Source organism: Trematomus bernacchii, unplaced genomic scaffold (genome assembly GCF_902827165.1).
Source record: "Trematomus bernacchii unplaced genomic scaffold, fTreBer1.1, whole genome shotgun sequence".
NCBI classification, from domain to species: domain Eukaryota; kingdom Metazoa; phylum Chordata; class Actinopteri; order Perciformes; family Nototheniidae; genus Trematomus; species Trematomus bernacchii.
The window spans coordinates 23,431,815-23,457,781 of record NW_022987739.1 but is presented as its reverse complement, the minus strand read 5'-3'; the positions used below and the strand labels follow the sequence as shown (position 1 = coordinate 23,457,781).

General features: G+C 40.7%; 1 protein-coding gene across 1 annotated transcript; it reads left to right on the top strand.

Moving 5' to 3' along the window:
• The first annotated feature begins 1,300 nt into the window (after positions 1-1,300).
• Positions 1,301-23,726, top strand: mettl11b (methyltransferase like 11B). Its single transcript, XM_034147337.1, has 4 exons — positions 1,301-1,544; positions 18,470-18,642; positions 21,054-21,306; positions 22,795-23,726. The coding sequence occupies exons 1-4, from the start codon at positions 1,346-1,348 to the stop codon at positions 23,049-23,051; spliced, it is 882 nt and encodes a 293-aa protein (XP_034003228.1). The 5' UTR covers positions 1,301-1,345; the 3' UTR covers positions 23,052-23,726.
• Positions 23,727-25,967: the final 2,241 nt, after the last annotated feature.

Genomic DNA, 25,967 nt, shown 5'->3' with positions numbered 1-25,967 from the left:
CTGATTATTTGTGTTAGGGGTTAAAAATATATAGTATTCCCTAGTGACTGACTGAAGGACTGAATGTGCTTCAATGTAAATAGCTTGTTTTTCATCTGTAGAAGATATGCACACAATTTTAGAGAACCCCTTTCCTACTCTGCAAAACAGACACCTGCAGTCATTGTGGTTTAAATACCTCATCTGTAAAGCTGTCCATTTGTATGTTAAGTCAATGGGAACCACAAACGGCTACATAAACCACTGAGACACATTTAGATATTTAGAAGTGTTGAGATGAAAGATTGCAACCATACATTTGGAAAGAAAGAAAAACAAACGCCAGTTCTGCAAAGTAAGAGTTTGTTGTGACTGTGAAGCTTGACCAAAAAGTAGCAAAGTAGCTTAATTGCACTAATGTTTCATTAACCAATTACATAGAACAAACAATTTGGATTGGACTTTAAAATGTAAAGACTCAATATTAACAATATTCAATTTAGAAATTACAAAAATGTAGGAGCTTACCTGGTAGAGCCTGCGCCCATGTAATAATGCTGATCATTTTGCTTTTACCTATTACATTTAAGTTGAGACTTGCAAAACTAAAGTTTTGTCCCACATCAGCACTTAACTCCCTACAACTTAGAAATATGTTTGGCTACCGGTCTTTGCTTGGATTAGGAAATTAACCACAACCAATTTAAGTGTATGTTTGTAACAACCAAAATGTCATTCTATATTATTAATATAAATGGGTGGAAAAATGACACGTTGAGTTATGTCTGTGTACCAAAAGAATAAGCTGACTCCAAGTCAGCTTATTCTCGACATGTAACCCATGGTGTACTCTCTGTACTTCTTTGGTTTCTGAAAAAATACTAGGACATAGGACAACACCGGAGCCATAATGTATACAAACATGAGAAGAAGCTGCTAATTTTAGGACCACATTACATGGCAACAAGGCCTTGAGGGTCAGATATATGAACTCTCATGTGCGGGTGGAATTCGGAGCCTGAATTTCAGTCGCCTCTCTGTTTGTCCTGAGACTGAGAATGTGACAGGAGAACCCCCCCCCCCCCCTCTCTCCCCGACTCATACTCAGTCAGTGTCCCTAGCAGGTGATCTGTAAATGTGGCAGGGCTTCCTGAGCACCGCCCCGTGAAAAAGATCTCTGCCGATCACTTGAAGGCTGGCAGAGACGTGTTGAACACTCAGCTAGACAGATATAGTAGCAGCTGAAGAAACAGAGTCGCAAACGGGCACTGAAACACACAGTGTTAGTCTCTACCATTGCCAAGTCAAGCACCTTCTGGATAACAGTACCGCTCTGTGAGGTGCTGCAAGGCCACATCCAGCCAAAATGGAATCTGCAGTTGTAAAGGAAGATACAGGCTCATTCCCCAACCTAGAGTACGAGGCCGCTCACAAGGCGTTCAGGGATCGCTGGAAAGAGACGGATGAAACCATGTGTCGCCACAGCATGTCCTTCCACTTGCACCACTCGCTGAGGAGTGAGTTCTTTGCCAGCTACCTGTACCTGATGGAGAAGACTCCTGTTGGTAAGAAGAAGGGCCACACAAAGGTTCAACCACTCACCAGCTTCACAGTCAAACAGTCAAGATCTACTGTACATCCTTTACTTGTCCCTTGACTCCATTTGGAGTGTGCATGTTTTGGTTGAGTACAAATCACTTTACATGTTATTGATAAGTACACCATATGCAGTAAAAGTAATTTATTTTCAACAGTTTCTCAAAAGTTTTCATTCACAAAGATATATGTTGGCTTTAAACTTGTATTTCAGGAAACAAATTGTTTCAAATGAGTCAAATCACATATTCATCACAAGGTAATGCATTTAAAATGTGGATTCCTGACTGGAAAGCTGTGTACTCCATTTATAACAATAATAATAATAATACATGGATTTGTATAGCGTTTTTCCTAATGCTCAAAGATGCTTTATGCCACGAAGATTGAGAAAAATCTAATCAGACCAGATGTACACTGAAAAAGATCACCTGTCTGAAGTTGATTTACATATTGTAGAAAAAATGGAAATCAATGGTTACCATAAAGGTAGTAAAAGATATATATAAACTGAAACAACACGGTGCAATTTGAAAAAAAGACAGAAAAAATGTAAAGGGTACAGGCGGGTTATATACAGGATAGAAAACATAGGGACTGATTATGAGCGTTGGGGTTTCCTACACTAATAAATCACTGGAATAGCCAACCTATAATCTCTTGACATGCTACAGACCATACCCGTCATCAGCTTTATTGACTGAGTAATGCAAGCAATTCATTCCAGTTTTTCTTTGCTCAAAATGTACTTACGAATAGACATATAGCTCAAAACAAGGACAACAAAGTTTGACAACATAAACATTTTACTCTTAGTTAATGAACGACATTGTATATTTCCATCTAGTTCTTCAACTATGGTGCTGTTATGGTCAGTGGTCACATATGTTGGGTTCTGCACTCCAAGGTTCCAAAGCTGGCTACCTCTCTGTGATGACAAGACATTAGGAAGCTGCACACTGTCACTGAGCAAACTGTCAAACAATACTTCCAGCATGTAACTCCTCCTGATAGCTCAACTCTGTTTATATAAATGAGACACCACATGCTTATTACTAAGCTTTGAAGGACCTGTTGGCAGAACCAGAGTGTTTCATGTAGAATAAAATACAAATCAAATCAAATCAAATCAAGTTTTATTTATAAAGCACATTTAAAAGCGATTTTTGGTCGAGCCAAAGTGCTGTACATGTAATAAAAACACATTACTACAATCACAATAAAAGACAATAAATTACAACAGATACATATAAAAAATAAAAATAAAACACAAGGAAAAGTCAGGAGTCGTATTCCTCGCTCTAACTAGAAGGCCAGAGAGAAGAAGTGTGTTTTTAGTGTAGATTTAAAAAACCCTAGGGTCTGGGCCGACCTCACATGGAGGGGCAGAGTGTTCCAGAGCCTAGGGCCAGCTGCTGCGAAGGCTCGGTGCCCTCGGGTTTTAAGCCTGGTCTTGGGCACTACCAGCAGCAGCTGGTCAGCAGACCTTAAAGCTCTGGCTGGGGTGTAGCGCTGGAGGAGTTCAGCTACAGTATATAGGCCGGAGCCAGCCCATTTAGTGCTTTAAAAACAAATAAAAGGATTTTAAAATTAATTCTGAACCGAACTGGAAGCCAGTGAGGCCAGAATTGGGGTGATGTGGTCACGCTTTTTGTGGCCAGTCAGCAAACGTGCAGCTGCGTTTTGGACTAGCTGCAGGCGTTTAATTGAGGCCTGGTCCATACCCACATACAGAGCGTTGCAATAGTCCAGTCTTGAGGTAACAAAGGCGTTAATAACCCTTTCTAAGTCATTAAAAGATAAATACGACTTGGTTTTGGCCAATAGTCTTATTTAAAAAAAGCAGGATTTGACTACAGTGCTGACCTGCTTGTCGAATTTAAAAGTGCTAGTGAAGGTCACTCCAAGGTTCATGACCGAGGGGAGGATGTTTTTTTTGAGAGAGCCCAGAATATCAACCGGAGAGGCTGGAGGTTGGGGTCCAAAAAAGATGACCTCAGTCTTGCTCTCGTTGAGGTTGAGAAAGTTTTTGCTCAGCCAGGATTTTATCTCTGTTAAGCAGTCCATCAACTGCTGTAGTGAGTGTTTGACATTTGCTTTGAGAGGCAGATATATCTGTACATCGTCGGCATAGCAGTGGAAGGGAATATTATGTTTTGTGAGTATTGAACCTAGGGGCAGTATGTACAGTAGAAAAAGGATGGGGCCCAGAATCAAGCCTTGGGGAACCCCACAGGTAAGATTGCTTTGGCAGAGGAGAAGGCACCTAGCTGTACCGAGAAGCTACGGTCTGTCAGGTAGGACCTAAACCATGCAAGGGCAGAGCCTGTGATGCCAGCGGACTGTTCAAGCCGTGACAACAGGATGCTATGGTCCACAGTGTCAAAGGCAGCTGTCAGGTCTAACAGCACCAAGACAGCGGAGCTACCTGAGTCGGCGGCTAGGAGCAGATCATTAAAAACTCTTAAAAGGGCTGTTTCAGTGCTGTGCATGGGTTTGAAGCCAGACTGAAACTTTTCATGGATTCCATGCATGGTTAAAAAAGACTGCAGCTGGGCGTAGACTACTCGCTCCAGGGCTTTTGATAAAAAAGGTAGCTGGGAGATGGGCCTAAAATTTGCGAGAATGGAGGGGTCGAGATTTTTCTTTTTAAGTAGTGGCTTAACCACGGCATGTTTGAAGGCAGCTGGGACACATCCTGAGCTAAGAGAGGTGTTTAAAAGTAATAAAATACTTGCTCCAACTGAATCAAAAACATCTCCCAGAAGGCGAGAGGGAATGCTGTCTGAGGTGCAGTTTGTCGGCCGCAGGTGCTTGACTACATCCGAGAGAGAAGAGAGGGATACAGGCTCAAAGTGGTCGAGGACAGCAGGGCACAGAAAAGGAGCAGGATCTGGGGTAGCACTAGTGTGGGCTAGCCTAAGAGCAGATACTTTTTCAATAAAAAATTTAAGAAACTTATCACAGAGAGTAGTCGATGGGACAATAGAAGAAACATCACAGGGATTAATGATAGAGTTGAGGACATTAAAAAGAACCTGAGGTTTATGGCTGTTTTTGGAGATTAGCAGAGAAATGTGCTCTGTTTTGGCTGCTTTGACTGCCGTCTGGTAGTCAGAAAGGCAAGCACGAAGGATTTCTAGGGAGACATGGACATTTTCTCTCTGCACGTCTGCAAGCGCGTCTGAGAGCACGAGTACAGTCATTGAGCCACGGCTCTGATAGAACTTTGGTGCGTCTAAGCGTAAAAGGAGCAACAGAATCCAGTATTAGTGTACATGTCGAGTCAAACATGGAGATAAGCTCATCAGCATTAAAAGCACAGTTCACATCTAATTTACAGATCGGAGAAGCATTAAGTGAGAAACTAAATAGGTTGTGTATCACACAATGACTGTAATGTCTGATGTGTTGCTGAGTTGTATTTGTTCATTACTGTATTCTTTATACTGCATGTTTTTTTGCTCCTACCTTGAAGTGCACCAGGAGAAATCATATTTTCTAGCATTTGCTAGTGAATGCATGCTGTATAACAAGCAATACCATCTAAAAGTTGTTTATCACAAGAGCATGGTTGGTTTCAGTCAGACGGCTTTTGTATACTTGACTGGTCTTTCTTGCTTTTGATCATGGAGAAGCAGTGGCGTTTTTATATGTACAAAAGTGGTGGGGCACGAACAACTTAGATATTTATATATAAGCTTCTGGTGCTTTTTTAAGCTTTTTTAAACAAATAGCTGTAGGCTATCCATGGTTCCGATAGAGAGAGGGGGGGGGAGTGTCAAATGACATACTGTCGGAAGCCTTGAATGAAGAACACGGAGCAACACTGTCAGCGCACACATTTACGTACACAGCGTGGGGATGTCATATTGTAATGCACCTTAGTACATGGAGTAAAGGGCACCATCACAAAGCAATACTTAACAATAACAACAAGCGTAATGCTTCAGCATTAAAACACCATAGACTGTAAAAATAAGGTAAACACAGACACAATATCAATCGATCCAGCCTATAGGCAAAACACAGAAGATCAACAAAATATATGACATAAAATGAACTTACCAAAGCTGAAGTAGATGGTCAACTTCATTCATTTTCTTTCCGTTTTACTGATTTTAACCGCTATACGCTGCTCTCTCTCGTCTCCTCTTCACAACTACCCTTATCGCGGCACACGTACTTACAGCCAATCAGCTCTGAATTATGAGATGACGTTTTGGTGGGGTTGCCAGCACTTTGCCCCACTTGTGATTATTTTGTTGCCGCACACATTGAATACAAAAAGACTCTGAGTATGTGCAGTCTAGTTTTTACAGCACCCATTCATTTTGACAGCAGAGAGAGGGGCTAGATCAGAGCTTGCCCCACATCGCTCAACACGGCTCAATAGGCACACTGTGGACACTAATCGGAAGAACGCAGTCCGAAGCAGCAATGTAGAGACGAATCAGACGACTAAACATGATCTTAAAATATATTTTAACATATGTTTTATACATATTTTTGGAATTATTATTTTAATTAATTTCTGCTGACAGTAGTTGGGGCTGCGCCTGCCCCCAATGACGAGTCGCCACTGTGGAGAAGGATGTGCTGTATTGTACAATGGTTCAACCAGACTGACAATTAGAAAGGCAAAAGAGACAAATATGCCTCTGAGCAACAGTTGAATAAGAATAGAAAAACAAGCAGTCATTGGTAAAATTAATTGTAAGCTTAGCATCAAGATGTGTGCAGATTTTTAAATAAAACGGGTTCAGTGTCAGGTGCACAATAATGCCTCTAAAAAGCTGGAATTAACTGGGGTGCTGCTGTAAGATCGGCCTTTATTGAAGGAAAAAGGCAAACCTCAATACAACAGGGGATTCAAAACATAGTGGTGCGCATATATTATAACAAACACTCCTTCGTAAGAAGGTCAAACCTAATCCTTTGCCGACTATGCATTTGTCCATCTTGAGTCCTTAGGCTGCAGAAATAGGAGATCCTGACCAGTTGGCAATTCTGTCTCAAAGACTTCTTATTTTCTTACCACTCACTTGATACAAAGACCATTAATGGCATGGCATGCCAAGCATCAACGCTCTAACTCATGTCAGTCAGTGCTATACATGACAGTTGCAGTGGGATTATTTACTCACAACCGCGACAGCTTTAGATGCACTGAAAGAAATATTTATTTCAGCTTTCTCATGTCTTCATGCAAAACATGTCAAGCAAAAGTAGTGAACCTAAATGAGCTATATTGAACACAAGTTAAGTCGTTGGGGTTAAATGTAGGCCTTAAATATTGGAAATTAGAATTCATCTTCAGAACCTGTATCTTTTAATCTAATGTCTTGTTCCGTTTCATCCAAGGTCAAAAGTGAGTCTCATCTTCTAAATAGCTGGTCCACTTTAAAGGTGCGAGATAAAAGAACATGGTGGCACTGGATTGACACTTCCTTGGCAGACGTATGTCATCACTCTGGTTTCCCCCTTCTTGGTCTTAATGTTTCTATAATTACCCTTCCACTGATAGACTTCCTGAGGTGTCTCATGACATGCAATCAAACCTAATGTCAGAGACTAAATCCTCAAACATCTCAACGGGCACTCACCAGAAAAGTCATAGCATGAACTGTCTGTTTCTACACCTTGTTGTCAGCCTGACTTCCAGGTGCTGAACGATTCAGTCCCCTTTGTGGCTCCCTGCTCCATCTTGATGTTTCTAGCATGGTGGAGGAAATCCAGCTGGAAACTGAGTTCCCCCTCTTAATGTTTCACTTTGGTGTCATGAATTCAGCCACTGGAGATACTTGACAAGAGCACTGACATTCCCCCTTGACCACCACCTTCCACCCCCTCTACGCCAGGAACGTGTCATTTAAGCCTTTGGAAATGCTGCGTTCATTCTGTAGGATTTATTTCAGATCTGCAGAACTGAGGCAGTGAAGGGTTCGGATAGTGTAAGAAGTTGTTAAATCTCTTAATGTCACATTAGTCATTGACACCATATTATAATAGAGAAGTGTTGTAGTACACATACTTAAATGGAATGTAAACTCCTTTTAGGTTCACAGAAATATAAACTTTCTGCCATTTGATAGCCTTAAAAGTGTGTAAATGCATAACAATCGGAGATGAATCAGCCAGCTTGTTATTTTATATCATGTAACAGCTGAGTGGAAGACAAGTGCAGCATGTCTTTATTTATAGTCTGTGGTAATCAAATTATCATTCTACATTTCCTTTGAGATCGTGAACAGCAAAGTTCAGTGTCCAGTCCAACTTTTTTTGGAAACATTAAACTATAGAGTTATATAACAGTAAATGTAATATTTCGTTATCTTACCTTACCTTTCATGATAGTTAAGTTCTGTGGTCCCTGAGTCTGGTTTACACTAAAAGATTTGTCGGAGCATGACATTTGATTTTAAATGTCAATATGTCATGGTCACCAGAGGATGCCTCTTCGCGTTTTTGTCCTGTCCTCTCTGTTAGCGCCACTGTCAGTCCAAAATATGTAGTGTTACACTGCATTTGTTGACATTAACATGCTTATGTTCCCCAGAGGATGAACCTCCTTGATTCTAAAATCTATATTTAAGTAAATACGTATATTTGTATCCCTGTTTCAGATTGACGCAAAGCAATTGTAATGCCTTTGTCTATCAAAACATTTCGGAATACAATCCTAATTTGCCCCCACATTTTTCAGCTGTATAAATGTTAGTTGGTTAACTGACTCGCCTCAAACCCAGAGGAGGAAGTAGTACACAGATCTTGTACTTAAGTAAAAGTATAAGTACCGCAGTGTAAATAAATATCCTACAATCAAAATGTTACCCAAGTAATAGTATAAGCATCAAAATATAACCAAAAGTAAAAGTACTCATTATGCAGATTGGCCCATTTCAGAATAATATATATTTTGATTATAATTATTGATGCATTAAAGTGTTATCAAAGCTGGTAAAGGTGCAGCTAGTTTTAATGACGTTGTATACTGCAGGGTAGCTTGTGAATTACTCAAGTTGTAACTAAAGTCTAACTTAGGTGCTGGTATATTTCACAATATCAATCCAAATCTGCAAAGTAACTAAAAGTATTAAATAAATGTAGCGGAGTAAAAATACACAATTTACCTCTGAATTGTAGTCGGGTAGAAGAACAAAGTAGCATACAATTGTACCCATGTACCAGGGTTTCCGTTAGCCGGTAATTACCGGTTTTTAGCTGGTAAACTGTATTAAAAACCGGTAAATTCAAAACCTGCCGGTCAAAATGTCCGGTAATAATTAGGGATGTTCCGATCGATCGGCCGCCGGTCATTATCGGCCGATATTCACTCTTAATAGTTTGATCGGTGCTCTCTATAAAGGCCGATCAGGAGAGCTGGATCTGATCCATATGGACATAAACGCGAGTGAAGTATAGAGAGGCGAAGTCCCGCCCTTCTACTTCCGCCCCATGGGACCTTATTTCGGAAAAGTTATGCATTGAAGTCAATGGGGAGAGAAAGATTATCTTTCGATCCCGTTTGAATTGTGCCACGAATTACACATATGATGTTTGTCAATCTTAAATAATAATTTCAATGTCAAAAAAGTCACAGTTTGTCGTAAAACTGTTGAAATATAAGACTATGAAAAATACGCAACTAGAAAGACTACAAATCCCAGAATCCCGGTCCCGCATGCTGGCTCTTACGGAACCGACTAACTCCCCTTTTGTGTATGTCCAGCTCTCAACATGCCCAGACTTGTAGTGATTTTCACCTCTTTTAATACTTTTCACCTCATTCTGAAAGAAAGAAGTGAAATGTGCCAACGTGACGGCCGTCTTGGTGTGTGGTGCGAGACGGGAGATGTAGTTCATTGAGCGGTTCACACAAAAAAAGTGTTACTTCACAGTTTTACGACACATTTTTATTTTTTTGACTTGTAAAATTATCGCTAAGCTGAACAGCCAATCAGAGTGATTTCTTTGGCCGACGGCCCCCCGATTCAACATGTCGAATCGGCGGCGGAAGGTGTCGGCACGGCCGAAAAGACACGACGGTGCATGACGGTGCAGTACACACCAATCTGAGTAGAGCGACACGACGCTCATCAACGGCCCAACATCCATCGACATCTATCGACATCTATCAACGCCGATAATCGGCTTGGTGTGTAAGAGGCTTTAAATAAAGCTCTTCTGACCTTAGCTATCATGTGGGTATATATTAATGCTGTCCATTATGGACACAAGCAATTTTCACCCATTTATTAATTATATGTTTTAAATTTGATAACACCACTGTGTTTCCTATACCCTAAACCTCCAGGGGTGTACACAGTTTAATACTGGCAACTTCTAATTGTGGGAAATACAAAGACGTCTTTTAAAACTACAATTCCCAGTAGAGACGTGCCATAGAACATGTTGCGAAACAAACAAATAGCCAGCCAGGTTGGACTCGTTCAAATCCAGTTTTGGATAGTGTGCCGTGGTTTCATTTCATTTCAAAGTGCTGTTTGACGCTCGGCGTAACCTTGGCGCACTGCCTCTCCAACATCCAATCACAGAGCTTAAAGACTAATCACGGGGTTCGTCAAGCAAAGATCTGGTGTAGTCCCAAACGATAGCTGAGGATTATGGGTAGTGTAGTGTCTTCGGCCATCCTAAACTCCGAAAAAACTATTTGTTTCTCCGAATCGAAGGGGAAAAACACAAAAGCAGTGTACACAATTTAAACCAATCAATGTTGTGTAATTAACAAGGATAAAATGATGTTTTTAGTTGATGAGTACTGCAGATACAGTATCACTGTAAAATTATTTGACAGTGAGGGGAATACTTCCGGTTTTACTATGAAAACTTCGAAACTGGAAATACTGTTTTCACCCCAAGCTGTTGCCTTGCAACGCAATTCTGTTGATAGTTATGGCTGATAAGGCTTATTACTTAAAGGGCCCATGTCATGGCCATTTCCACTGATCATAATTACATTGTTGAGGTATACTAAAATAGATTTATACTGTGCAATTTTCCAAACTCACATTGGTTTCGCATACAGCATCTCTGTCAAGCATGTGTATTCAGCAGTATTCACTTTCTCCACTAAACGACTCGTTGGAGCTCTTGCCCCCCCCCTCCCTGTGAGCCTAGTGTGCTCCGATTGGTCAGCTCGGCCACTCGTTCTGATTAGTCAACCACCAGAGAGGCTGCGCCCATGTCTAACAGTGCTTTTCCCGGCTGCTCTCAGCGTAACATCAGTCTTATCATGGCGTCGGCACAGCCGTATATTTTATATACATATATATTTTTAACTGTTGTTATAGAAGAGTGTGACGGCCCCAGGGCCTTTGTCTTACGATGGGGTGGAGCTGAAGAGGCTAATCAGCACGATCACGGACACCTCCGGACACTACGGCCCCAGTCTCTCTCCAAAGCGGCTGCAGGAAGACTAACTCTGCGATCCTCTCAACCACCTATCTCTGCATTTATCACAATAAATGTGCCGTGGTTTTGTAAACTCGTGTATGTCTCCTTGTCTTTGTGGCCTACGAGCCGCTCATAACAAAGAGTAAGTTATTTTTACCCGTTATAAACTACTACTGTTTGATGAGAAATCAAATCATGGTTTGCTATATATGAATTCAGGGAAGAAAGGATAGGCCTACTAAGTATTTCCATTAAACTTTATTTTTAGAAATGTACAAAATGAACATAAATATACATATATACACGGTATATCATCCATTCCTCCTCCTTGCATCTTGCCTGCGCACAGTCGGTGCGGTGCCTTTTAGCACGACGCCTCAGTAGTAGTAGAAGTGCCTTTTAGCACGTCATGGATTATCCGCCAGGATCTGGCTGGACGAAATCAAATGCAAATCACAAAATATTAGAGAAACTTAGTTGTTTTAGATTCGTTAGTAGTAGTTGTGTAATGAACAGCTTGCCTGCTAATATGCTAACCTAGCTTTGTTTACCTTGGTAGCTAACACGATATGAACGTTAGCTTGGAGGAAAGGCAACTATAATGCAGTGTAATAAAACTACTATGAACAAAAGCTAGTGGTTCATATTAGGCTAGCAATAACGTGTTTATAATTGCAATCGTATACGGGTATTCTGCTACCATACAATGTAACTTGCATGAATACATTGTTTTGCGCTAGCATACAGCTAGCCTCGTTAGCTACATGCAGTATATGTACGGTCACAATGTACGGTAAATCACAGTACAGTATACTGTATGAGTATTCCGTGTGTGTGAATGCAGACATTCTCCTGCTATGAGATACATGTATGCAAGGCCATCTGCTGATATTAGAGTTGATATATGGAAACGCTAGCAACTTAGTTAGCACAGTTAGCACTGTGTCAATGGCTTAGCAGTCCAACACAGTTTACACATTTAAACAGTCTTGTTTGATAAATACACAAATAACAATGCAAACTTACAGGTTGTATACCCAGATCTTCCCCTGCTCCAAACGGTCCAAACAAGCTGTGCATATCCGGCCTCAAACTGGGCAATGTTTTGGAAGCTTTCGTCTGTGAAATGCCGGTTCTTCGAACCTCTGGAGGAGGAACACGCCGCTGCTGGTGTGGCCATAGCTCTTCGGGATTGGTCCATTTCGTTCCGGGTACCGCATGACATCAGGCGGTACCCGGAAGAATCAAATGGGCAGTGACGTATCTCCAACGAGGCGTTTTGGGGAGGTATTTTCTGTGTTAGAGTTTTACTCGCTACAGGGTGTACTTTGAGGGTTTTGACTCTGCACACCGTTTACATGCATAAAAACCTTCATAACACACAAGGGGACGGGTAATAACCGGAAAAGCATGACATGGGAGCTTTAATGGCTTATTACTTATTACTGTTTTTATATTTTAAACCCCAAACCGATGGAAAAACCCCACAGCAACATAGAAAAGACAGTCATAACATAATCTGTGTATCTACGGACATTTGATTTTCTTTATTAAACAAGTAAACGGAAGAGCGTCTGAGAGGCGTTTTTGCTTTATACCTTACTCCAGCACACTTCCGGTTTCTGACTCCATAGAGATATTGTCCTGATGCTGTAAGGGTGATGCCCCATGATCACAAAATGACCCCTCTAGAGTCTGAGTGCCAAGGACCTCATATTATGTCTGTCATTAATGTTACATCACCCATTATAACAATTTTCTTTCCTTTTCTCTCTTCTCTTAACTGAATAGTCCTGTCTTTAAGTATAATACAATATAAAGTCCTTTTCTTGCACCATTTTAAGGCTTCAAAAACAGCCTTTTTTTTTAATCTTGTAGTGCTTGAAGAAATACACACTGGCTAAGCCGGCCAGGTGATATAGGCCTTTTTTGGAGCCCTTTTTTGCAATATTTATTAAAATATCAGTTTTTTATATCAGTAAAAATATTATTAATTTGCCCCTTTTAGAAGTGAAGATATAGTCATTTGTTCTGGGAATGTCATTTTCGAGCCTGAGACCTGAAAAACAGGCTTGGGGCTTAACAGGTTAAATACCTGTATCCCTCTCATCACAACAAGACTCGACACTGCAGGAAAAAAAATTACATACATGAAAATAACCTTGATGCATAGCTTGGAATGAAACAAACAAACTATCTTTCATTTGCTTTTGTGTTCCCATAACAGCGTTAGCCTGGCACATGGACATCTTGGACATGTTGTTATGGGCAAAAAATAACTTCCTCGCTGGAGAATAGCTAGAGAACTTATATCACAATTTAATTGGAGCTGATCACAACTTGTCACAGATGATCCAGTCATCTCGATGCTGCTTTCGGGCTGTGAATAAACAACTTGTGTTTTACTTTTAGGCTGTCTGAAGGTATGGACAGCTATCAAAGCTACTATACATCACATTAAGAACGATGTACAAATGAAAGTCGGACACATATATATAATTTAAAGGTCCCATGTCATGCTTTTCCGGTTATTACCCGTCCCCTTGTGTGTTATGAAGGTTTTTATGCATGTAAACGGTGTGCAGAGTCAAAAACCCTCAAAATACACCCTGTAGCGAGTAAAACTCTAACACAGAAAATACCTCCCCAAAACGCCTTGTTGGAGATTTCTCATTTTCCATTGTTTACTTCCTGGGTATCGTGACGTAGGGATGGCCAGTAGCCACGCCCAGAGCTATGGCCGCACCCTCTGCCAGCCTTTCACGTAACAAAGCTTCCCAAAACCTTTCAGCGATTCATGCCGGATATGTACAGCGTAGGGCACTGAAGAACGATGCTGTTCCTACTTTGTTTGGACCAGCGGGAGTTTGGGTACACCTGTAAGTATTCATTGTTGTTTGTGTATTTATGATGTTTAAAACAAACAAGGTATCTACCACGACTGTTTAAATGGGTAAACGTTTTTCGGACTATTACGTTGAAATGCTCTCCGCAGACCCATGCTCACAGCGTTATAAACCTTTTTCTTACTCAATATCAAGCCACACTTATTGTTTTTACTTCGGCTGTGAGTGTTTGTGTGTGCTCAAGATGAGTTTCGCTTGTTCTAGCTTTATCGCCAAGCCTGTCTGCTCCTCCAGCAGTGTGTGTGTCTGTGTGTGTGCGAGCAATGCTAACTGGGCTAACTAAGTTGCTAGCGTTTCCATATATCAACTCCAATGTTAGCAGATGGCCTTACATGTATCTCATAGCTGAAGAATGTCTGCAATCACACACAAAATACTCATAGACAGTATACTCCGGGTGATTTACCGTACGGTCAGTACATTATAGTTGGCGTTCCTGGCGTGTATGCTACCGAGCTACCGTTCATAGCGTGTATGCTACATAGCTAAACAACAAGGCTACCTAGAGCTAGACATGCTAGGGAAAACATTGTTTTCATGCCAGCTACAATGAATGACCGAACGTAGCAGACTACCCGTATAAGATTGCAATTGTAAACATGTTCTTGCTAGCCTAGACTAGCTGTTGTTCATAGTAGATTGGCATATTACACTGAACAACTAGCAAACGTAGGTTAGCATATTAGCTGGCAAGCTAACTGTAGATAGATAGATTAGATAGATACACACTCCTACCACAACTACTACTAACGAATCTAAAACAACTAAGTTACTCTAATATTTTGTGATTTGCATTTGATTTCGTCCAGCCAGATCAGGAAACTCCTGGCGTATCTGGCGGACAACACACACACTGGATGACCGATGCCTCGTCCTAAAAAGCCCCAGCACCAGTTTACAAAGCTGCGATAGGCAATATGCCGAAAACGCCTATAAGGGGAGGAATGGATGATATACAGTGTATATATATATGTATATTTACACATGTTCATTTTGTACATTTCTAAAAATAAAGTTTGATGGAAATACTTAGTATCCTTTCTTCCCTGAATTATTTGCTCCTATAACATATCATTCATATATAGCAAACCATGATTTGATTTCTCATCAAACAGTAGTAGTTTATCACAGGTAAAAATAACGTACTCTTCTATAACAACAGTTGTAGGTACAGTTCGGTTAGTTAGCGTATACAATATACGGCTGAACCGACGCCATTATAAGACTGATGTTCCTCTGAGAGTCAGAGCGAGCCGAAAAAAGCACTGTTAGACATGGGCGGAGCCTCTCTGGTGGTTGACTAATCAGAACAGAGTGGCCGAGCTGACCAATCGGAGCACACTGGGCTCACAGGGAGGGGGGGGGCAAGAGCTGCAACGATCCGTTTAGTGGAGAGAGTGAATACTGCTGAATACACACACTTTACAGAGATGCTGTATGCGAAACCAATGTGAGTTTGGAAAAATGCACAGTATAAATCTATTTTAGTATACCTCAACAATGGAATTATGATCAGTGGAAATGGCCATGACATGGGACCTTTAAATGATTTATTCAAGTTTGCAATGTTTTGAACAGGCATCCACACAGTCACCTACTTTGTAATTTTCGATACCTCCCTGTAAGCGTCACGATATCGACCTCTCACCCACAACCTCACATACGAGTACTGAATGTGCATCAAATGCGGCTTTCACACCAGCGCTTTTCCCTTTCTAGCTCCTAGCTAGAGCTTTTCTGGTTCAGCTCCGGTTTCCCTTTTCTGCTCCCGCTCTGTTCACACCGCCCAGAGCTGCCGCTGCTGCGTCATGACGTCACCGTTTACATCGCTGATTTTCTCCCCAACGGAGCTCACAACAACAACGTGTTGCTTTTAATTATACGAAGCCAGATTAAATTAAATAACGACTTTTCCAACCTTATACTTTTCTCCAGAGTGCCGTGGTTCATTGTTTATTAATGTGTTTCAGCAGGGTTGCCAACTCTCACGCATCTGGCGTGTGACACACGCTTTCACTCTCAATCTCACGCTCTCACGCTGCCCAAACTATTCTCACGCCAAAAACAAGATGAACCGGCGATCGTTTTTGGTTGGTTATTAATTTTGTTGGATACACTTTCCCGGAAATTATTGCGATAAACGATAATATTGTCGGCACCGTTGTATGACCATTTTAGACCACTGACATAATGATAATATATAATAATAATTCAAGTACATCCTTTCAAACTGCTAGTGACATCCTCATGTAAATGGCAATTTATCGAGTTCATTTTTATTTATCGTACGATAAGTCAATTATTTGCTTATCGCGACAGGCCAACACAGTCTCACGGCATTTCGTGTTATGGTCACGAAATTAATCTATTGATTCGTGTTCACCAACACGATTTCGCCATTTTTTTTCGTGTCACACAGAACGATTTTAAAAGCAATGTAAATAATAACAAATTAGAAGGAAAAACAGATAAAAGAAAATACAGATTTCAGTATTCTGACACAGAACAATTTTAGAGGCAATGTATTTCTATTGGTAGTATGTTTTGTGCCTGCACCAAATAATAACAAATTAGAAAGAAAAAAAGATGACAAAAAATACAGATTTCAGTATTCTGAGGCTCTTTGCCCCATTTCTTTTCCTCGTGGACGGCAAAAAAACTCCGACATTATACAATTTAAAATAAAAGGGATAGGGTTAGGCTTAGGGTAAGATATTGAGTAAGAACATGTTTTTATGAACCACACAGCTTCTGGTATTCCAAGACCCGACCGGACAAAAAGACGTGGTGCAGGCACGAAACATATTACCAATAGAAATACATTGCTTTTAAAATCGTTCTGTGTGACACGAAAAAAATGCGAAAATCGTGTTGGTGAACACGAATCAATAGATAAAATTTATTTTGTGACTATAACACGAAATGCCGTGAGACTGGGTTGGACAGGCCTATGCACACAATAAAACAGTGGAAACAAACATGTGTTTGACTTTCATTAGTGAATGAAACTGTGTGCCCTTTATAGTCTGTGTATTGTGTATTTGTATATATTGTATATATATCCTATATATATGCTAAGGTCCCGCTACTGACACGATAGCAGTCATTTAGTGCGCATATGTGTAATTAAACCCATGATATCAAAATCTCACTCCAGCCAGGTACCCAAAGTTGGCAACCCTGGTTTCAGCGGCATTTACCGACCGCTGCAGTGCTGGCTGCCCTTCCACGGGAGTTTATTCTCCCGTTAGCTCTGGGTTAGCTCACACGGCTCTAAAGTATTCACTGTCTGACTGTCACACAAGCAGCTGATACATATCCCCAGTTCCCCTTAAGTGAATGTGTGTCAGTCTGAATTGACGCTGTTTGGCATCACAACGCTGTTATGAAAGTTTCTCTGGTATAACATGGTAGATGTTAGCATAGCAACCGAAGCTAAACTGACTACTTGCTAAGCCGTTTTCTACAGGCACATTTTATCGGTGTATTTTTCATTATGATTCTACTTGTGATAGTCGGACATGACAACCTGTGCAGCCCATGTATTGATTCCATCCGATAGCTGCTATAATACAAAACAAAACGTCTGCCTGCTTTCCACAATGATCAATAACAGCGAACGGATGGTCAAAGTAAGGTACAAATAAACAGAATCACACGAAGCCTGGTTAGTGTTGCCTGACTTTATAAAGTGTGTTTTTTTTTTATAAGTGTGTGGTTGCCTTCTAGTCACTTTGCTCAGCACTACTGTTTGTAGGCAGGCATGACGAGACTCTTCAGTCGACCCATGTTCAGGGGAGGTGGGTTTAGTTTCCTGCACGCCTCGACGTAAGAGAGACGTAAGCGACGCCGCCTCTTAGTTCCGAAGCTCTTGCTTCTAGACCGACAATTTTTTGGAGCTGGAAGTGAACCGGATTCCGGAGCTAAGAGGCGGCGCCGCTGCGGTGTGAACAGGAAAAAACGGTACTTTTCAGGCTCTAGCTCCGAGCCGGCGCTGAAAACGCGTTGGTGTGAAAGGGGCAAAAGTGATCCTATGGAGGCAGATATAGCAAAAATTGAATGTAAACGACAGACGAGGCGATCAAAATGTTTATTTCCTGGTAAGTCAACAATGGGTCCTCAATGTACACGCCCCCGATACATCTGTCTAACTCTAAAATAATAGAATGACGCCAGTTGTCATGACTCTAGTTATACTGTAACACCGGCACGAAACATACTACCAATAGAAATACATTGCTTTTAAAATGACACGTGTGTGACACGAAAAAAAGGGAAAAATCGTGTTGGTGAACACGAATCAATAGATTATATTTCGTAAACGAAATGCCGTGAGACTGGGTTGCAACCAAGGGTGTACTCTAGGACAACATGACATCACTGCTGTTTACATGTGCAACAAGCACATTTCTGACTAAATTAAACCACATTTTTATTTTCCTCCTGGATTTTATTTACTCTTTAAAAAGTCACCTAACATACCAGTATTTAGAATCTGTCTGAAAGGTTTTTCATTGTTCATTATATGAATCCAGCCTCTCTTCTCTTTGTCTGTCCATGTGTCCTAACAGTGAAGCTGTTTCCAGTCACCTGTGAGATCATCAAAGGAGAGAAACAGTTTTACTACAGATCTCAGCAGTACTACGAGGACGTCCCCGCCTCGGAGGAGGGCATGCTGGGAGGTTTTGTGGAGATATGCAACGTGGATCTGGAGGCTTCCCGTGAGTTTCTGAAGAGGTTTGTGGTGAGTCACGAGATAGCAACTCACATTCAAGTTCTAGAGTCTCAAAGAAATATGTTAAACTGATAAAGTAACAACAGTACATTTGCTTGGCTGTTTCTACATAATACAGGCTTTACTGCGGCTTCTAACCACTGTGCACGTGTGTATCCATTAACACTGTTGCAGCTATCACAAAATAGATGTCACAATCCATTATGGGTGAGGAATCTTTCTTACTGCATAAAAATGATTTCACCTTGTTGAATGTGGGACGAGGCCTCAGTGCAGATTCTAATAGTAGCTCAGACTTGATGTCAGCCCCATAAACACCAAAACAAAACAAGACAAGCTAGGGTCAGTTTTTTATACGTTCACTCATTTACACTTATTCACATATCTTGTTTGTTTAATTTGCACAAAACAATTTATAACACAACAAGTTTGCTATATCATGTTTGTTTTTTTGGACTAAATGTACTACAGTATATGTCCTTAAAAGGCGTAGCTTTACTTATATAAATTACGTCATCATTTTCAGCTTCCTATACTTGTCACAACATTCCTCCATTCGTGCACACATGCATCTTGAGCGTGCATGTGTGTATGTCAGAGTTAACTTAAAGTTTTTTTAGATGTTGGGAGAGCCCAAGTGCTAATTCCGGGGAATGGGTTTGGCCCAGGGACAAGGTTATTTAGAGGATCAGTTTTACAGAAGCTCTAATTATAAACTGCTAAGATTGGATATTTTTAAGGAATTGGAGATGGCTAAGTAGCTACATTTAACTTTTAAACACTACAAGCCCCTATTAAACACATCTTACCACTACTGGTTAATACAATGCAGCACACTGTTTATGTTCGATGTTAGAGTTCTGTCTGACACGAGAACATGATCGCTCACAGGGATAGTCTATTACCACACATTGGAAGTTTAGCTGAGCTGTCATTTCAGAAACTACGACTGGGCTGGGCCACAACTATTGATTATTTTCATCAATCAAGTTGTCTATAAAATGTCAGAATATAATTGATCATAGTTATAAAACAACACATTTCTCTCCAAACAGGATGAATTACAAATCAAAGGCCTAATTTCAAAGCTGAAAGATTTGTAGTTCATCTGTATTTCTTTTGTTAGTCAAGAATGGCCTTTTTCAGCACATGCTAAATATACTGTAGGTTGTAGTCAAACTGCCTTTTATCACTAATGTATTTATAACTGGGCTCGTAAAATGTTGATATTTAAGATCTTCTTCGTATTGACTACACCATTCTTGCAATGTGGGAGGAAAAAAAGTAATTGTATAATATTGTATAAAACCAATAAAGTTAGACAACAAATTGACAGAAATGCATAATGAATAATTTTTTTATAGAAGTGTTTTGGTTAATGTTAATTTCTGTCTGGATATCTGCACTGGGATGATGTTAAAGCCAGTGGGCAGCAGCACTGCCAGATGCTGGAAATCCAATAATCGTAGAGAAAACAAGACTGCCATACTTCAGAAAAAAACTATTGTGCATTCATATCCATTTGTGAAACAAAAGTAGTTTTTAAGGAGCTTTAAAACAGTGAATGGTCTTAAATAATAGAGTTTGCAACTTCCTATACTTGTGTGGTCCATCTCTCTTTAAAGGGATGAACTTCATTTTGAAATGTGTGACTTATAGTGGTTGGTGTTTTTTTTTTGGTGTGCATCTAATGGGTAGATGTTATCTGCTAACATGAATAAATAAAAAATAAAGTGTCCAAAGGTTTGTCTATTTTCCACCATCTCTTCTGCAAATGTGTGTTCAGTTACACATCCTCCTCCCTGGCTGTCAGCAGCTCCTGTTTAAAGTTGACATGGCCATTCAAACAAGTTGGGGAAGGAAAAGATTTAGAATACATCCAGATTAAACTGAGCTACATACGCACAGAGCAATACGGCAGTAATTCACCAAAACCAGGAAACCTCCTGTAACATGCACAGAGCTCCTCGGGCCCCATCTTTCAGCCCAAGATGTGGAGGGGTTGGAGTGAGGTCAGAATCCCAAATGAAAAAGGAAGAAAACCAAGCATGATTCAAGTGAGGTGACTTTTTGTTTCTTTCATGGTGAAGTTCATAGTTTCGTGGCCCTGAGGAACTGAGGTTGACTTGTTTGTGCTGTCGGTGCTTTTGAGGGAACATGCCTGACATCTGGCAACAGAAAATTAAGTATAGATCCCTGATTTAAAGATATGGTAATAACATGCTGCAAGGAAACTGACATTTAAATGTACTTTTTGTTTTCTGTGAAACATGAAACATATTTGTTATGGTTTCCTTAAAAATAATCTTCATTTGGGAATTTAACAGATGATATCCTCTGAATAAGCCTCTAAATAAGGTTGACTTCTACTACAACGTGGATACAACTATGAATGTTTAATACCTTTTGTTTACCCACAGGGTCCTGGTAAGGCAGGCACACAGTGTGCCCTGGACTGTGGCTCCGGCATCGGCCGTGTGAGCAAAGGCGTCCTCCTCCCTGTGTTTGAGAAAATGGAGCTGGTGGACATGATGGAGCACTTCCTGCTCCATGCTCACGAGGAGTACCTTGGCGATGATGCCGACCGCATTGAGACCTACTACTGCTACAACCTGCAAGACTTCACGCCTCCAAAAAACAAATATGACGTCATCTGGATGCAGTGGGTGGCATGTAAGTATTAGAGGTATCTCAGTTGATTGTATCTCTTTACAAACTTATTATTTAAAGAGTACAACCTCACTGGTATTGGAGGCAAGTCGCTGCATTCCAAAGCACACCGAGTTTTGTTTTCAGCAGCTCTGTAGGTCAATTGGTAGGTTTGATAGCTTGTTTAGGTTAAAGTCTACTAATTATCCAATTTACTAAAATAAGTTATTCCTCTCGGACAGAATCATTTAGGTACTACAGTACCACTTCCTCTTCTGTAATTATTAAACACAATTACCCCATCAGTTAACAATCAACACCTCAGAAATATGGACTCTTAGGATTAAAAGGAAGCTGAGCCTGACTTTTTATTTACCAGTTTATCTGTGGTCCATCCCTCACCTCCAGTCAGGGCCCGCGGAGAACTGCGCAGAGAACTGCGCACAAGCCAAGCTCATAAGCCGAGGCCCCCTGCGCGAGGCCCCCTGCGCAATGTGAGGCCCCATGCAGCCTGCATGATCAGCCTGTAGGGAGGGACGGCCCTGTTTACAGGTGTTGTTTTGTGTGGTAGAGGGTCGCTGTCATTGATGCGTTTTGCACCCCGGGTCGTTGTTTTGATATTCTGCTGAAGTATACGTTGTGACGTAATAACTCTTTTCTTTTCTTTTTTTTCGGGTCAGAGGGCCTAGGTATAAAAGTCACGGCTCGCCACTGCTCACCTCTGTTCAAAAGCTTCAGATAGTGTCGAACAAAAAATTATATTATGGGTCATGGCAGGCACAATGCGTTTGTCCCAAGATGTCTGAGCACCAGGAATGAGCTTGGTTTACAACCACTGTTATATATGCAGGAAAACTCTCTTTGGATACATAAATTAGGCCTGGAAACGCCTCAGGGTCCTTCAGTAGGAGGATGCATGACCTTGTTTGCTTTTTGTGAGAGGAAATACAAAAAATTATCTTTCTCTTGTGACTTACCTTTCTTAACCATGAGACTGCAGTAGGTCAGCAATACATAAGGAAGATGTTGGGGAAATATTTTCTTAGGCCCATAACTTTGACCCAGTTTATCAGTTTGTACTGCCCTCACTGAGCACCTGCAACCTTGGGCTGCTGTGCTCTCATTGTTTTGTCTCCCTATTCCTGCCTGATGGCGTCAGCTGATAGAGGTGTTATTGTGCTTTGCCTGTTTTATCTTGTTATGCACAATGTTGATTATTCTCTCAGAACCAGCTAAATACATGGGACTGGGGAAAGATTCTTCAGAATTGGTCCGGCAACCGCTGTGTCACCTCGTGGTTGCAGCACATGTCTTGTCAATTCTCCGGCCATTAACTTCATAATAAATCTTCAGTGTTTGCTATCAAGCCCCAGCTCTCCCATTGTCTCACTGAGTTTCGTCTCCATTGCTTCAGAAGTTTCCATCACAGAAGAGTGCTGTTCTATCTACTCTACTCTACTATGATGTATACCATTTGGGGATTGTTTTTATCCTTTCTGTTTTTCTCCTTAGGCCACCTAACAGACAAGGACCTGATGAACTTCCTGATGCGCTGTAAGAAGAGTCTGCATCCAAACGGCGTCATCATAATAAAGGACAATATGGCGCGGCAGGGTTGCAAGCTGGACCCAATCGACAGCAGCATCAGCCGCCACCTGGACATCATGAAGTGCATCATCGGCAAGGCCGGCCTCGAGGTCCTGGCTGTAGAAAAGCAGGAAGGCTTCCCTGACATCATCATGCCTGTCTGGATGATTGCAATGAAGTAGTGACATCATAACTCTCAGAGGGAAATCCAACCTTAATCTGAATGCACACTTTTTTCCTCTTTTGTTTGAGTCTATATTTTGGATCAGGTCTCTAAAAACGACAACACCACAGCAAGAAATCTTCCAAGTGTTCAACAGCAGATAAATCCTGAAACCACCGTGTGGAGTGTGTGATGGCACCCGGGGAGATTTTATGGAGACAGGAGTTCTTTTTCTGCTCAGCCCAGAAGTAAAATAAAGGTTTTACGTGGACATTAACCTTCTACAGAAGCACTCTGTACGTCCACCAAAGCTAGACTGTAATTTATTGTCGGGTCTGTATCGTGATGACATTAAAGGTGGACCCTCAGCTCTCTTGAGTTGTTCCTGTCTCAACCACGAGGATCATTGGAATAACATGTGGACTAAGATGGTTTGTCTGCCAAGTGAATGATTTGTATCCCGTTTGACACTAAATCCAGCATGTTACATTACAAGGACAGCACTCAGCCATAATGTACCATGTTAGATTTCTTAAAAAAAACATATTGCTTTATGTTTTAAACATGGTAATTATTTTAAACTTGATATTCATTAGAGTTTCTTGTTATAGAAACAACTTCTCACCCCATTGTAATATGATCTGAATTTAAAGTTGAGCAGGGGAACCTGTTAACAAAGGTCATGTGACAAAAATATCAGTAGCCTAGGGGTCAGTATCAAAGTTCTATTGTAAATAGTATCCTTGCTCTGCACAATGCTGAACTTCCATTTTTTTTTTTTAACACTACTGTACCTTGCTTTTCTAGGGTTTTGGAAAGTTTCAAAAATATTAATCCTTCAATGATTTAGAATTTAATATAAAAAATATAAACCTGAAATTGAGCATAATATGTCCTCTTTAATAACGGTTGGAGATGAGGTCCTAATGTCACCTTTCAGTGCAACATGTAGTTCTCTGTTCACATTGTATTGCAGGAGAAATAATGTTCATTCAGTGCACTCAGTACAAGCTAGTCTGGTGTAAATATTAAAACTTTATGTAAGTTTTTTTTTTTACTTTTGCTTGTAATATTGCAGATGAATAGATTTTTTTATATGTGTTTACATTTAGACTATAAATTGCTTTATTTGCTTAAATACATTGTCTTGCACAATATCTACAAATGTGAAGATAAGAATCCTTAATTTATTTATAACTTAATTACTGTTTGTTTTCTTCAATTTAGCTCTTGCTTAGCTTAGCGTTTACTTGCATTTTTCAAAAATAAAAGAATAACAATCTTTGAAAGCATATGGATGTAGTTTAATGATTTCTGAAATGTCCTTTTCATATTTTATGTTTTTCATCCCATGATCCAAACAAAGTTAATAGGATTAGAGATGGGTAATCGCCATTGGCTATTATAATCAAGGCTGGAACATAAATGCTGACCAATTTTCCCGAAATATTCCTTCAGTTCAGCCCTGACAGTGACCGCGCTGCAATCTGCCACAGTGGGCTGAAAACGCACCAGATAATTGAGATCCTCTCCGATAGTTATGGTAATTCTCCTAAGTATTATTACTATTATTATTTTTTAGACTAACTGTAGAGACAGCACATTGTGTTGGGCTAATGACTTTCAGCTGGGCCCCTGAGGTGGATGGGGGGGGGCTGATTATTTCATGGTTTTGACAGACAGTGCCGGCTTTCATATCTGCCTTGGCTTCATTTCAAGCCTGTCAGATGTTGTCGGCATAAAACACATCCAAGAGTCGCCTCAAGTATTCAGCATTTGGGTGCGTGAGAGTGGGACGGGAGTGGTGCGGAGTTGTTCCTCCCTGGGCTTTTCTATGAAAGGATAGTTTGTCAATGAGTCGACTGGCACTGAGAAAGTACAAAATCATCAAAGTGGTGAAGGCCCGATGGCGTGAGATGATCTCCATGGCATGTTTCTCTGGTCAGAATGACTCTTTTGAGAGTGAATAGACCAAACACGTTTTTCCACATCCCGTATGAATTAAAGATCAAAATGCCCCAAAGTTAAACTTGTAGGTGTTTTTTTTCTCTCTCCCGCAGCAAATAGCAGCCAAATGTGCTGTCACCTTTTCAGGAGTGGTTAGCGTCGCTGACAGTCAAGGCTATCATTTCTAATACTTCTCAATGTTCTCTGCAGCGGCTCGGCAGCAGTTTGAATATATTAGCTGGAGTAACACTAATTTGTCCGGTCACGTCAGCAGAGCAGAGCTTTGGGCTTCATTCCAGACAGAGTATATCTCAGACAGCTCTCACAGACAGGAGGAAGACAGAGGGCACAGAGGGATGTGTGATCGCCTAAACATGTAATACACCATTCATTTGGGTAGCTTGTAATCCCAAAACCTCACTCACATGTGCTGTCTATGCCGACATCATTGACTTTTCACTTTAAAGGTGCAATGTGTAAGATATGGTCAGACATTAAGTTTCTAAACAGAGAACTCTACAGAATTTGAAAAGTTTACATTATTGCCATTATGTAGAAGACATGTATGTGTTGCATAGATATCTAATGAAATTAGCATGCTAGCTGACTAGCCCAAGCCCATCCTATCTTGTGATAACACTTGTTAGATACAGTGCTGCAACAGCCCACTATGACTCCAAGCACTGGAGTTTGTGAGGGCTGAATTTAAATTGCGTGGCCTGCTCTCCTGGAGGTGGAGAAGTTTCTGTACACTGGCAAGGTTATGAAGGAATATTTGCACAATGACGTCCAAATATACTGCCTCCCCAGCTTTAATAACATCATCAAAAGAACATATTTAAAGGGAATATACAGTGGGGGACACATATTGGTGGGTGGGAATTTTGACCCTGCTTTTTGTACCCAAACCCTGTTGCAAAAAAAATATGTGATTACCTTTTCTTCTTAGACTTTCTCAAGCCTCATTACCAGTAAAACAAAGAAATGT